The 15,061-nt window shown below is 41.8% G+C and overlaps 1 protein-coding gene across 2 annotated transcripts in view; it reads right to left on the reverse strand.

The window, feature by feature from the left end:
* Positions 1-2,774: 2,774 nt before the first annotated feature.
* LOC112260459 (tenascin-N) overlaps positions 2,775-15,061 on the reverse strand; it is a 32,542-nt gene continuing 20,255 nt past the window's right edge. For both annotated transcript variants that reach the window (XM_042328775.1, XM_042328774.1), the window contains 10 exons: positions 13,282-13,545; positions 11,028-11,291; positions 10,079-10,342; positions 6,586-6,716; positions 5,998-6,136; positions 5,542-5,693; positions 5,288-5,384; positions 4,977-5,141; positions 4,632-4,795; positions 2,775-4,083 (listed from right to left, as the gene is read on the reverse strand). In XM_042328775.1, the coding sequence (XP_042184709.1) occupies positions 3,958-4,083; positions 4,632-4,795; positions 4,977-5,141; positions 5,288-5,384; positions 5,542-5,693; positions 5,998-6,136; positions 6,586-6,716; positions 10,079-10,342; positions 11,028-11,291; positions 13,282-13,545 (1,766 nt within the window). In that variant the 3' untranslated portion in view covers positions 2,775-3,957. The remainder of the gene's footprint in view (positions 4,084-4,631; positions 4,796-4,976; positions 5,142-5,287; positions 5,385-5,541; positions 5,694-5,997; positions 6,137-6,585; positions 6,717-10,078; positions 10,343-11,027; positions 11,292-13,281; positions 13,546-15,061) is intronic.

Below are 15,061 nucleotides of genomic sequence, written 5' to 3' on the forward strand. Positions count from 1 at the left end.
TTCTTTGTTGGTTGGTTCATGTGTGGTTCACAATAGATGTGTTTAGAAGATTTCTGTGATCTTGTTTGTTTCATAAATTGACTTCATCCCTAGAGAACTTGGGCAAATGTATCATAATTGAATCTGATATTTGGTAACCAACATAAAGCATTAGCATCCACACACTCTGGATGTTTGTTGTTATTTCAAACTGATATGTAGTGATAGTCTGGTTCTGGAGCAGTGACTAGCCAATTCTATGTGTCGAGATAATGATTTGGGGGTTTCCTACTCTCTGTCAGACATGCCGTGTTGCTGAGTCCTACAGCTCTGACAGGCCCAGACATTCAGAGGCAGAGCACAGACATGCAGTGGAAAGTCTATGTGGGCTGATGGCAGTTTGTCTGCCATGACACAACCCACCAACCCCAGCAGTACTCCACTTCTAAACAAACAAGTCTTGTTTGAATACTACACTACCACTCATGGAAAAATTACATCAACCCTTCCCTTAGCCTCACACACACTTCAATGGAGATTCAGCCTATGCTCATGGGTAGGTACTCTGTTGTATGAAAGCCTGTTTGTCAGATGCCACTTTGGAATCTGAGCACCAAATTTGAGCTCATGTTGAACTTGTTCTCTGTGAGTGAGGTAAATAGCCAAAAACTCAAAACACTGCTGCATGTATACTCAAAAGTGTAGGGATGACAAAATAAGCATATGTTAATTGACAATTGAAGTAACCTTTGAAGCAGGAATAAGCGCATAAAGGAGTCATTCTCAGGGTAAAACTGTTTTACTTATTTTTTCTACAGGAGATTACATGTGTCTAACTGGATAAAAATGTGTGAAGAATTGTGTGTGAGGCATTTCCTTCCCTTTCCATCCCTATTACATTCATCTCAGCATTAAAGACATGCTACGCTACTTTGCCGACTAAGAAAGTATTTTTTAAACCTCCCACTTTGGGCTGGATGTGTGAATGTGTAGTTCATACATGTATAATCTAAGAGCAGAATATTGTCTTACCTCAATTATTCACAATTCCTAGTTTCAAAGTGACTGGTTTCTTGAACCTGTGCCGCACCATTTCCCCTATATTTCCCCCACGTGGGCAGCCCCCTAGAAATTAGAGTTCTAGCCAATGAGTTTCAGCCCCTCGCATTTGTGTATTTCTAGCAAGAGGTCTGCCCTTCATTATCTAATGAGGTTGCAGGGCGGGCCCAACAGCACATTGGACACAGCAGAGAGAGATAGAGAGAGAGCAATGATATGGTGCACATATCTGCACATATGTGGAGTACAGTAGTACGCAATTGTCGGGGACCACTTTTGGCTCGTGAGTGTTACTTTCAGACTAGTGGCTAAAAAGTATCAGAGAATCTCTTTAAGAGCTCATTTGCCCCGCAGTGCTGTTATAGGAACCAATCTTCTTTATAGTAATTTGCAATCAATGTGGTTCAAATAGCTATTGCATCAATTGGCTCCTGTGAGACATTTCAAAAGCTCAGCTAGAATATTCCACAGTAGGCCCCATCCTCTTCTTCCCTCTTTTTCATTCTCGCTTAACTTTGTGAATATCTTTCTTGCATTGTTATTCACACAGTCCAATGTGTGAAATCATTCCTCAGCAGTGAATTGAAACGACAGCTGAGAAACCAGGGGAAGTTGAGAAACCTCAACTTGTGGTATGATACACAACTCAAGTGTAGGTTATCCTAGACTGTGTCTGTCAAAGAGAAAACCATAGTCATTCAACTCAAAAAGGACATAAATAGGGACCATTTTCAAATGTCCTGTCAAGATCAGGTTACCTGTGAGGTTACGTCACAAAGTGATATGAATGGTAAAAAGCAAAAGGAAACTGAAAATCTGCTATTCTGTTTTTCTGGTATATCTAACCTTTTCTGCATATCTAACCCTGTTTCTGGGAAAGAGATGGTGAAAATCAAACGTGTTCTACTTCATTCCTCTTCAAGTATGAATTGAATTAGTTGATTAACATCAACTGCATCTTTTTGATAAACACTGTGTGAAGTCATGTCCCATTCAAATAGCACTCTCTGTCACTGCAGGCATAGATGCTAGTGTGTCACGCCCTGACCTTAGAGATCCTTATTATTTTCTATGATTGGTTAGGTCAGGGTGTGACTCGGGTGGGAAAGTCTATGTTTTCTATTTCTTTGGTTTTTGATGAGTGTGGTTCCCAATCAGAGGCAGCTGTTTATCGTTGTCTCTGATTGGGGATCATATATAAGTTGTCATTTTCCTTTTGGATTTTGTGGGGTCTTGTTTTCTCTTTAGTGTCTGTTACCTGACAGAACTGGTCGCTTTCGTTTTGTTTTTGTATTTTGTTTGAGTGTTTTTTGGATAATAAAATCATGAACACTTTCCACTCTGCGCTTTGGTCCACTCCTTTCGACGAGAGCCGTTACATAGTGCTATAAAGGACTTCAATATAACACAGCAACAGGGTCATTCCACCAATTCGCTGCCTTTTGAGAAATGTATAAGAAAAAAAAAGAAAGAAAGAAAGAAAGAAAGAAAAAAAGTTTGATTTCACTTAACTTTAACATTTTGTTATTTAACATTCAACTTCATGAAAATCATGTTTTCCCATCTCAAATGACTATAGTAAATGCCTATTAAGTGTGAAATAAAGTAACAGGGATGGCCATAACAGGTTTGACAATTTCTTCTGAAGTCAGCCATAAATCCCCTTGCGACAGGAGGAATGGAAGTATGTTGTGTGCAACAGGCAGTGGCAATTGAATGCAAGCTTCACCAAAAAATGAACTTGTTGAAACATTTATAGCCTGTCGATCTATGGGTAAAAAGGTTGACATGTTATGCTTGAAACCACAAAACACCAGAAAATGGCAAATGAAAGCTTTTACTCTATGATTTGACTATTAGATATTCAATGTTTCTTTTGCAAAAAATATTTTAAAAGGAATAGTTTCACCATGTTCAGTTCACATAAGTGTTGACCTTAAAACGAGGGACAGATGTAAATTAATCACTAATCACATGAAATACATAATAGTCTTCAGAAATGACTGTCATAGCAACACTTTAAGTAGGGCTTTTCAATGATGGTAAAACTTGGAGACATTTTGTGATTAAGTCAGTTAAAATCTTCCTAGAAGTGATACAGGGTGGATGGAGGGACATGTCAAAATGCTGAATTTTGGCATTTTAGCAAGCCTATATTCATTTTAGGAATCCGATTGATTGAATTCTCCATGTGGTCTATATTAAAGGGCACTTCATTTAATATAGCAGGCTTTTAATTTCTACTTAAAATATCAAAGGGGCGCAAAAGGCACTCTTCGTGGAACGACACAATTACAATACACACTTGAAAATACAATCTTACAAAGGAGCATGTCATACATTCTATTTCTTATGCATAACATCTGAAATGTGAAATGTAGCTAACTCTGTAGGCTGGGTAGGCCAGAGACCAGAACTTAGAACAGAGAGTCAGGGTCTATGCTATGTTATGAATGTGAACAAGAGCAGTATAACTATTCCAAAAACACGGTATCATTGGGTAATCTAACTGATTATGCATAATAGGAGCAGACAGTGTTATGAATATGGTGACTGTTTTATGCCATGGAGCCAGCCTATAAAATGTAATCATATACAGTACAATAGGACAGAGGTCATTTGCTAAGAATCTACGTCTGCGAGGAATGCCGCTTTAGGACAGAGCCAAGATACGAAATCCTTTTACTTTGCCCATGTGATAACACTATACAGTGAAAGTTCACTTGTTCATAATATATATGAAATAAACCAATATAATACAAATATCCTATGAAAAATAAAGACGTTTATGGCTGCAGCCATATGATATGTTAACATAAAGTAAGTTACAATAATCTTGATGTTCCTGGTTTGAGGTTCTAGCTACTTTGCCTGGTTTGTAATGAGGTTCCCATTGACTGCTTTAGTTCATCAGAGGGACTATTTTCTGGGAGCTGTACTGCTTCTAAGCGACCTCCTCTTCCTGGCAGTGCCCACAGGCCGAATCTTCATCTCAGTGAAATCAAGAGACATCAGGTGACCCTTCCATGGCTCCCAGTTCACACCCTGGTAGAGGTTAGAAAGAGAGACAGGACTACACATTAGCCACAGTCAGCCAGATGTTTCATGATACTAGTAACTGCTTCACACTGAAGAGGATTTCATACTGTCTCATATCTATCAAAATAAGGTAAAATATAGAATGATCCAGAATGAAACTTCTATCAAGTTCTATCTGTGCCGGTGATGTCTTCATCAATACTGACACAAATGTATTATGCATCTCATTAAGAGAGGCATGGTATAACTTGATATGACAAAACAATTCCCTCCCATTTCCTCGCAACGTTCTTCATGCAGACACAAAACAGTCCTTGTTAGGCTCCCTGAGAATGAAAGTTAGCTATAAACACCTGCTATTTATAAGGCTTTTTGAGAAAAGTGTATCTTTATGGAAGCTGATAAATCTAGGACAGCCATTTCACACTAAGAATAGAAAACCCCTACCAGACGCTCACGTGCAACTACCATGGATTCTGTATTATGCTATCAGTGCCATCTGCTTGTACGATCTTGCACTACACCCCCAAAAAACTACGCCGCACAAGTCTTACCATACTGTGTCTGTTGTCTCCGAATTTGCCGTTGAGGTTGGCAAGGTGACAGTTTTTGTACCACCATGCACCACGATGTGTCAGGGCACAGTTACCAAGAGCAATGTCATTGTCATTGTCAACCGTGGAGAAGGGGCGACCTTGATGGTAGCTCATGGCATCGCCTGGAAAACAATCATATACCAGATTCACAGCATCCATTGTGAAAATTCTATTCATTACAGTCACAGCTGTGTGGTAATTGATTATGCGTGTAGGTTGGAGCCCTGAGTTTGTTTAATGTGTGGAATATTTATGCTTGTATTCCTCAACAAATTGTTAGAAAGATACAAAGAGATGGTCCACCTGCTGTTCCACTGTATTCACCGATGGTCAGCTTGAACTTCTGCTTAGCCGGGGCTATCTTGAAGTTGTCATAGACAGCATAGGCCTTCTCTGAACCCACACCAAGGTCCACTCGCAGCTCGTACTGCGTGGGAGTATTGGTCAGCTCATAGATATTGTCCAGACCTGTGGGTTAGAGTAAGAGAACTTTGAGGACGTATTACATTTACATCATCATTATCGTCAATATCAATTCCATGAGAGGAACTCCTAGGGACATAACAGTCCTATTGAGAGACAGGAGATGAAAAGGATGTTTATACAGTACTAACCAAGCCAAAATTCATCAGTCATGTTCCCAAAACCAGCCATGTACTGTCTCCAGCGCTTCATGAAGTCCATCTGTCCATTGTTGCGTCTCTGGAACACCTGGGGAGTGATGTACTGTAGATCTCAGTCTCTGCTCACACACAAATTTGATTGATAGTTTGATTGACCACTTAAATCGATGGTCCATCTATCCAGAGCGTTTTTTTCATTCAGTCATCAATACCATCAATCAAAATGTACTTTAGCTTGAGCGTACCACCCATCCACCGCCATCAGTGTCCATGTCACAGTACACCTCCATGGGCTTGGTGCGATCACTGTTGACGTAAATGGTGTAGATTCCACTTGCCACGTTACCATTCTTCTTAATCTGAGTACAGTCCATGGGGAATGGGTACAACAAACCCACTGTGAAGGATACAAGTGCAATGATGCCAGTAAACTATAACGTTATGGGGTTCAGGGGGGAAAAAAATATGTAACGATGTGTCAAGTAATTTACTCTGATATAGCAGCAAGCTAATTGCCCTGAAAGTTGGCTTTCAGTTATATTTCACAAGTGACCAATTAATTGTAAGATGAGAAAGAAATGAAACATTACTAATCAAATTGAAATTATAGCACAAGAGTGTAGTGAAATGCTAACGTCTCACCACACTGAGTCAGACTAGTCTCTGGTGTGTGGATGATGATCATAGAGGGCACAGTGTACCTGTTTTGAATGTGATCTCTATCACTCTGCTCCTCTTTGGTCCTCTGTAAGCAAGGAGGGTAACAATGTAGTTCTTTCCTTTCTCCAGGTCCAACATGGCAAAGCTGCTCTCTCCTGCCCTCAGCTTCCTCTCCACAGCCTATTCAGAACACAGTGGAATTACAATCATTCACTGAGACAAGGAAGAGTCACTGACACAGAACTAAAGACCACTGACTTTGGTTTTTACAAATGTTTCGCCACTAGAGGTCAGGGGTATAACACTGAGAATACTTGTATTTTGTACACGATGCACACCAACAGTAACTTTGTCGATTAAGGCAGCTGCCCACACCTCTCTGATTCAGAGGGGTTTGGTTAAATGCGGAAGACACATTTCAGTTTAAGGCATTCAACTGATTAGGTATCCCCCTTTCCCTTTCCTTTCCCTTTCATATAGGATGAAATTAAATTGTGATCTCCAATACGGAAAGCTACGAAAAAAACACAACTGTCTAATATAATAGGTTTCTATAGCTACATACATATATCATGACATTGCATATTTCCATGCCCACAACTAGAGTGTGTGTAACTGAGAATTAGTACCTTCAAACTGCCATCCTCAGCTCTCAATGTGAGGATGTAGCCATCGATTCTGGCTAAGGGAGCAGTCCAGGTCAGGGTAGCTACATTCAGTTTAACATCCGATGCTTTCAGGTTTTTTGGTGCGTCAATTTCTATGGAGAGAACATCCCAAAACAGAACCATTTAGTCAAATAGAATGCATGAATGAAAATGTCCAGATGCAGTAATTGGATGGCAAAATAAGAATATGACAGCTGATGAAGTACTATTTATCATGCCTTACATTCCTCCATCTCTATTCTCCAATAAATGTCACTGTTTTTTATCTCATATTGAGCAGATCCTTGAACTGTTGGTTTGGGTTGACCAGAATTCCACTAAGAGCGAAGGAACCTGACAGCTCCTCAAAGATGATTATGCCTCCACACAGCATGTCCTAGCCTTGTCTGAATCCTGGCGTAGGAAGGCCATCAAAGGCCCTGAAATGTCCATCCCTAACTAGAACATTTCCTGACAAGATAGAACTGCAATCTACTGCAGAGATAGCCTGCAGAGTTCTGGCTTACTATCCAGGTCTGTGCCCAAACAATTTGAGCTTCTACTTTAAAAAAAACACCTTTCCAGAAACAAGTCTCTCACCGTTGCCGCTTGCTATAGACCACCTTCTGCCCCCAGCTGTTTCCTGGACACCATATGTGAACTGATTGCTCCCCATCTATCTTCAGAGCTCGTGCTGCTTAACACCCCGGCCATCCTACAATCTAAACTTGATGCCCTCAATCTCACACAAATTATCAATGAACCTACCAGGTACAACCCCAAATCTGTAAACACGGGCACCCTCATAGATATAATCCTAACCAACCTGCCCTCCATATACACCTCTGCTGTCTTCAACCAGGATCTCAGCGATCACTGCCTCATTGGTTGCGTCCTTAATGGGTCTGCGGTCAAACGACAACCCCTCATCACTGTCAAACGCTCCCTAAAACACTTCAGCAAGCAGGTCTTTCTAATTAACCTGGCCCGGGTATCCTGGAAGGATATTGACCTCATTCCGTCAGTAGAGGATGCCTGGTTATTCTTTAAAAGTGCTTTCCTCACCATCTTAAATAAGCAGGCCACATAAAATTTAGAACCAGGAACAGATATAGCCCTTGGATCACCCCGGACCTGACTGCCCTTAGCATCGAATAGCCCCCGCGATATGCAACTTTTCATGGAAGTTAGGAAAGAATATACAGAGGCAGTTAGGAAAGCAAAGGCTAGCTTTTTCAAACAGAGATTTGCATCCTGTAGCACAAACTCTAAAAAGTTCTGGGACACTGTGAAGTCCATGGAGAATAAGACCACCTCCTCCCAGCTGCCCACTGCACTGAGGCTAGGAAACACTGTCACCACCAATAAATCCAGGATAATTGAGAATTTCAATAAGCATTTCTCTATGCTAGGCCATGCTTTCCACCTGGCTAACCCTACCTCGGTCAACAGCCCTGCACCCACTACAGCAACTCGCCCAAGCCTACCCCATTTCTCCTTCACCCAAATCCAGATAGCTGATGTTCTGAAAGAGCTGCAAAATCTGGACCCCTACAAATAAGCCGGGATAGACAATCTGGACCCTCTCTTTCTAAAATTATCCCTCAAAATTATTGCAACCCCTATTATTAGCGTGTTCAGTCTCTTTTTCGTACCGTCGGAGATCCCCAAAGATTGGAAAGCTGCAGTGGATATCCCCTTCATCAAAGGGGGCGACACACTAGACCCAAACTGCTACAGACCTATATCTATCCTACCCTGCCTTTCTAAGGTCTTCGAAAGCCAAGTTAAACAGATCATAGACCATTTCAAATCCCACCGTACCTTCTCCGCTATGCATTCTGGTTTCCGAGCTGGTCATGGATGCACCTCAGCCATGCTCAAGGTCCTAAACGATATCATATCCGCCATCGATAAGAGACAATACTGTGCAGCTGTATTCATCAACCTGGCCAAGGCTTTTGACTCACCACATTCTTATTGGCAGACTCAACAGCCTTGGTTTCTCAAATGACTGCCTTGCCTGGTTCACCAACTCCATCTCAGACCGAGTTCATTGTGTCAAATCGGAGGGTCTGTTGTCAGGACCTCTGGCAGTCTCTATGGGAGTGCCACAGGGTTCAATTCTCGGGCCGACTCTTTTCTCTGTATACATCAATGATGTCGCTCTTGCTACTGGTGAGTCTCTGATCACTTCTACGCAAATGACACCATTCTGTATACTTCTGGCCCTTCTTTGGACACTGTTAACTAACCTCCAGACGAGTCTCAATGCCATACAACTCTCCTCCCGTGGCCTCCAACTGCTCTTAAAGGCAAGTAAAACTAAATGCATGCTCTTCAACCGATCGCTGCCCACACCTGCCTGCACTTCCAGCATCACTACTCTGGACGGTTCTGACTTAGAATATGTGGACAACTACAAATACCTAGGTGTCTGGCTAGACTGTAAACTCTCCTTCCAGACTCACATTAAGCATCTCCAATCCAAAATTTTATCTAGAATCTGCTTCCTATTTCACACCAAAGCATCCTTCACTCATGCTGCCAAACATACCCTCGTAAAACTGACTCTGCTGTCGATCCTTAACTTCGACGATGTCATTTACAAAATAGCCTCCAACACTCTACTCAGCAAATTCGATGCCGTCTATCACAGTGCCAACCGTTTTGTCACCAAAGCCCCATATACTAACCACCACTGCGACCTGTATGCTCTCATTGGCTGACCCTCGCTTCATTTGTCGCCAAACCCACTGGCTCCAGGTCATCTATAAATATTTGCTAGGTAAAGCTCCGCCTTATCTCAGCTCACTGGTCACCATAGCAGCACCCACCCGTAGCACGCGCTCCAGCAGGTATATTTCACTGATCACCCCCAAAGCCAATTCCTCCTTTGGCCGCCTTTCCTTACAGTTCTCTGCTGCCAATGACTGGATTGATTTGCAAAAATCACTGAAGCTGGAGACTCAAATCTCCCTCACTAACTTTAAGCACCAGCTGTCAGAGCAGCTCACAGATCACTGCACCTGTACATAGCCCATCTGTAAATAGCCCATCAGACTACCTCATCCCCGTACTGTTATTTTTTTCTACTTGCACATTAATCTTCTGCACATCTATCACCCCAGTGTTTAATTGCTAAATTGTTATTATTTTGCCACTACTGCCTATTTATTGCCTTACCGCCCTTATCTTACCTCATTTGCATACACTGTATATAGACTTTTTCTATTGTGTTATTGACTATATGTTTGTTTATACAACTCTGTATGTCACACTGCTTTGCTTTATCTTGGCCAGGTCGCAGTTGTAAATGAGAACTAGCCTATGAGAACTATCCTAAATGAGAACTAGCCTATCTGGTTAAATAAAGGTGAAAAACAAAAACACCATAACCTCTTGTTCAGAAATGACTATCTCTCTCATTGGACAATGAATGTGTGGGATTATCATGAAAATACACATAGAAAACCTGTCTCAGCTTCTGTGGAGCTCTTCCTGCTGACCCGGGAGCCCTTGACAGCCCAGATGTAGACTGTGTAGATGACTCCAGGCCTCAGCCCAGTCAGCCTGTAGGAGGTGCTGTCTGCCCCAACAGGGATCTCCCCACTGGAGCCCTCAGCAGAGCTGTAGCTGATCAGGTAGCCGTCAATGTCCGCTAAAGGTCTGTCCCACGACACATCAGCTGTGTCCTCTGTCACTTCTCTGGTAAAGAGGTTAGTAGGAGCATCCAAATCTGGAGAACCATTAGTAAATGGATTATTACTATACACAGTCTACCATGCATTACATTTTTTTTCATCTGGGAGATTAAAAGTTGTGTTTCCCAAGAGCGAGATAATTTTCATGTCAGGATTTTTTTTTAAAGTAGCACAAGTATTTTGCATAGAATAATTAACAAACTAATATTGAATTATTGGGGAATTACAACCCAATAGCAATGTTTGTTGGATGTTTTTAGGCCTCAAAAGTGATCATCTGTTGAGATAAGTTCACGTTACAGGCCATCCGTTTTGTAGCTGCAGCTATATGGCAAAATTCTAAATTACCTGGTAAAGATTATCCCTATATCATTTCAAGCTTTGCAATGCAAATTTGTTTCAAATTTTTAGGGGGTTGAGAATATAGCTGGATGTACTCAGTCAATGGTGTGCAGAAAGTGGACTAATCTTGACATTAAGATATGAAAAACATCAGACAAACTTCAATTTTGAAGTGTAATGTATTTTTGAGTATACATATTATTAGAATATATCATTTTCTGTGATGGTCAGTTGTGGAATGACTAAGGATATGTGAGACAAGTTTGATTGATTATCACTTTGCCACTTTTACTGGTAACACTACTTTGTATAGTCCCAGATGAATTATCTAACACAAACACTTCCTATTTATTCTAAGTAACAAGACGAGTTAGTGACCTGTCTCAGCGTCAACGAAGCTCTTCCTGCTGACCCGGGAGCCCTTGACAGCCCAGATGTAGACTGTGTAGAGGACTCCAGGCCTCAGCCCAGTCAGCCTGTAGGAGGTGCTGTCTGCTCCAACAGGGATCTCCCCACTGGAGCCCTCAGCAGAGCTGTAGCTGATCAGGTAGCCGTCGATTTCAGCCTGGACTTTATCCCATGTTACTGTCGCTGTGTCTTCTGTCACTTCTCTGGTCAACAGGTTAGTAGGAACATCTAGTTCTGGAGAGGTATGAGTGTGAGTTAATTTCAGTAGTTTCAACACATACTATGTAAGTAGCAGGCACTAAAAGCTAGATGTGTTAGGAACTATGTTAAAGAATATGTTATGTCATTCTACTAGTGCAGTGTTATCACATGAAGATCTTTAGCTATGTATTTTTTAAACATATTTTTCAAGGCATTTTTCAATTAATTATCAGTGTTCAATTTAACCTCATTGACTAACCCTATCTTAAAGTGTACCTACCACCACCCTGTTTGTTACCACTTGTTAACACTGGTTTGAGAGCAGAAAGCTCTATGTACCACCTTCCATTAGTCTTGTGTCAAAGTTCATCTACGTTTACTGATCCAGTAATCCTAGCCTTCCCCAACCTACCCACATCCAGTCAGCAGACAAAACATGGGAAACATGGGGAGCCCTGCTTGAATTTCAGCCCTCTCAGATGTTTGTATCCATGTGGAATCCCGTTGTTTGACTTATGGGACAGGTTAGTGTACTATGTCTGTTTCATTTTCTCACTGAAGCAGGCGTCCATGACAATGCAGCTGTAGGCTTCCAATAGGCTTCCAATGTCCCACACCAACAGTCCCTGAAGGCCAGACGACCAAACCTCACCTGCAACCTAATGTAGCATATTGTTTACTTTTGGTATCAATGGGATTGTGGGGGAGGAAATGTATACACTGATACGGAAAGTATAGTACCACTGGGTGTGATATTTTTTGCGCTATGAGAGCCAAGAGGAGATTTCCTACACAGTGCTTATCAATAGCCTGTATTTTCTAATGGTGGGTGTCAGCTGGTATAGTACTTGAGCCTTCTGTTTTAATGCCATAAACAGCAGTTAAAATGCACTCTCCTCTCTCTCTCTCTCTCCTCTCTCTCTCTCTCTCTCTCTCTCTCTCTCTCTCTCTCCTCTCTCTCTCTCTCTCTCTTCTCTCTCTCTCTCTCTCTCTCTCTCTCTCTCTCTCCATGTCTCTGTCTCTCTCCTCTCCGTATTTTGCTGTTAAAATGCACTCTCTCTCTCTCTCTCTCTCTCTTTCTCTCTCTCTCTCTCTCTCTCTCTCTCTCTCTCTCTTTCTCTCTCTCTCTTTCCTTTATGTATAATGTTGATCTCAAGTATTTGATAGTATTTTGCTGTTAAAATGCACTCTCTCTCTCTCTCTCTCTCTCTCTCTCTCTCTCTCTCTCTCTCTCTCTCTCTCTCTCTCTCTCTCTCTCTCTCTCTCTCTCCTCTCTCTCTCTCTCCGTCTCTCTCTCTCTCTCTCTCTCTTTCACTCTCTCTCTCTCTTTCCTTTATGTATAACGTTGATCTCAAGTATTTGATAGTATTTTGCTGACTGGATTGCCAGTAAGTGAAAGTTAAACAAATAGTTAGGTGAACTGAGGGGTTATTGAAATAGCCCCACCAAGCCGTTACTGCTTCCTCCTTTTATCCCATCACATTGACACACAAGGGAAGCATATGTTTGGTGTTTCTTTCAAATGAGCAGAATTAAATAAGGAAGGAACCATTTCTAGCTCCCTTAAGCTCTCCTTAAATGTCTCCAAAACATTTCCACAAACATGCTCCACAGCTATAGGCTATGATAAACTCATTTCAAAAGAAGTGTCTACCTAATTACTTTAAATAGCTTGCCCAGCACAGGTCTGAGCAAGAGTTTCCCTCTTGGAAAAGATGTAAAGAAGATAAATATTCATAAAAGTGCTGAGGGTGAAAGTCTGGCTGGCTTTTTTTTTGTACCATGTTGTCATTTTGTAAAGTGCATCCCTTTAAAAGTGAAAATACAGCCCTAAGAACTATCCACAAGACCCCAACATTAAAAAAATTTCCTCTTGCACAAAGGACCTACATAAAGCATAGGATGAGAAGTTCTCTCCCATTCATCCACAAGCCATCAGGATCAAAGTATAAAGACAGACGTCACTTAAGACTATTTCGAGAACTGAAACAAAAACAAGTCAGGCATTTGGTAAACAGTTTACCTGTCTCAGCTCCTGTGGAGCTCTTCCTGCTGACCCGGGAGCCCTTGACAGCCCAGATGTAGACTGTGTAGATGACTCCAGGCCTCAGCCCAGTCAGCCTGTATGAGGTGCTGTCTGCCCCAACAGAGATCTCCCCACTGGAGCCCTCAGCAGAGCTGTAGCTGATCATGTAGCCATCGATTTCAGCCTGGACTTTATCCCATGTTACTGTCGCTGTGTCTTCTGTCACTTCTCTGGTCAACAGGTTAGTAGGAACATCTAGTTCTGGAGAGGTTTGAGTGTGAGTTAATTTCAGTAGTTTCAGCACATACTATGTAAGTAGCAGGCACTAAAAGCTAGATGTGATAGGAACTATCTGAAAGCATATGTTATCTCATTCTACTAGTGCAGTGTTATCACATGAAGATCTTTAGCTATGTATTTTTTAATTATCAGTGTTCAATTTAACCTCAATGACTAACCCTATCTTAAAGTGTACCTACCACCACCCTGTTTGTTACCACTTGTTAACACTGGTTTGAGAGCAGAAAGCTCTATGTACCACCTTCCATTAGTCCTGTGTCACAGTTCATCTACGTTTACTGATCCAGTAATCCTAGCCTTCCCCAACCTACCCACATCCAGTCAGCAGACAAAACATGGGAAACATGGGGAGCCCTGCTTGAATTTCACCCCTCTCAGATGTTTGTATCCATGTGGAATCCCGTTGTTTGACTTATGGGACAGGTTAGTGTACTATGTCTGTTTCATTTTCTCACTGAAGCAGGCGTCCATGACAATGCAGCTGTAGGCTTCCAATAGGCTTCCAATGTCCCACACCAACAGTCCCTGAAGGCCAGACGACCAAACCTCACCTACAACCTAATGTAGCATATTGTTTACTTTTGGTATCAATGGGATTGTGGGGGAGGAAATGTATACACTGATACGGAAAGTATAGTACCACTGGGTGTGATATTTTTTGCGCTATGAGAGCCAAGAGGAGATTTCCTACACAGTGCTTATCAATAGCCTGTATTTTCTAATGGTGGGTGTCAGCTGGTATAGTACTTGAGCCTTCTGTTTTAATGCCATAAACAGCAGTTAAAATGCACTCTCCTCTCTCTCTCTCTCTCTCCTCTCTCTCTCTCTCTCTCTCTCTCTCTCTCTCTCTCTCTTTCTCTCTCTCTCTCTCTCTCTCTCTCTCTCTCTCTCTCTCTCTCTCTCTCTCTCTCTCTCTCTCTCTCCTCTCTCTCTCTCTCTCCTCTCCGTCTCTCTCTCTCTCTCTCTCTCTCTCTCTCTCTCTCTCTCTCTCTCTCTCTCTCTCTTTTCTCTCTCTCTCTTTCCTTTATGTATAATGTTGATCTCAAGTATTTGATAGTATTTTGCTGTTAAAATGCACTCTCTCTCTCTCTCTCTCTCTCTCTCTCTCTCTCTCTCTCTCTCTCTCTCTCTCTCTCTCTCTCTCTCTCTCTCTCTCTCTCTCTCTCTCTCTCTCGTCTCTCTCTCTCTCTCTCTCTCTTTCACTCTCTCTCTCTCTTTCCTTTATGTATAACGTTGATCTCAAGTATTTGATAGTATTTTGCTGACTGGATTGCCAGTAAGTGAAAGTTAAACAAATAGTTAGGTGAACTGAGGGGTTATTGAAATAGCCCCACCAAGCCGTTACTGCTTCCTCCTTTTATCCCATCACATTGACACACAAGGGAAGCATATGTTTGGTGTTTCTTTCAAATGAGCAGAATTAAATAAGGAAGGAACCATTTCTAGCTCCCTTAAGCTCTCCTTAAATGTCTCCAAA

This window comes from Oncorhynchus tshawytscha, linkage group LG10 (genome assembly GCF_018296145.1).
Source record: "Oncorhynchus tshawytscha isolate Ot180627B linkage group LG10, Otsh_v2.0, whole genome shotgun sequence".
Taxonomy (NCBI): Eukaryota; Metazoa; Chordata; class Actinopteri; order Salmoniformes; family Salmonidae; genus Oncorhynchus; species Oncorhynchus tshawytscha.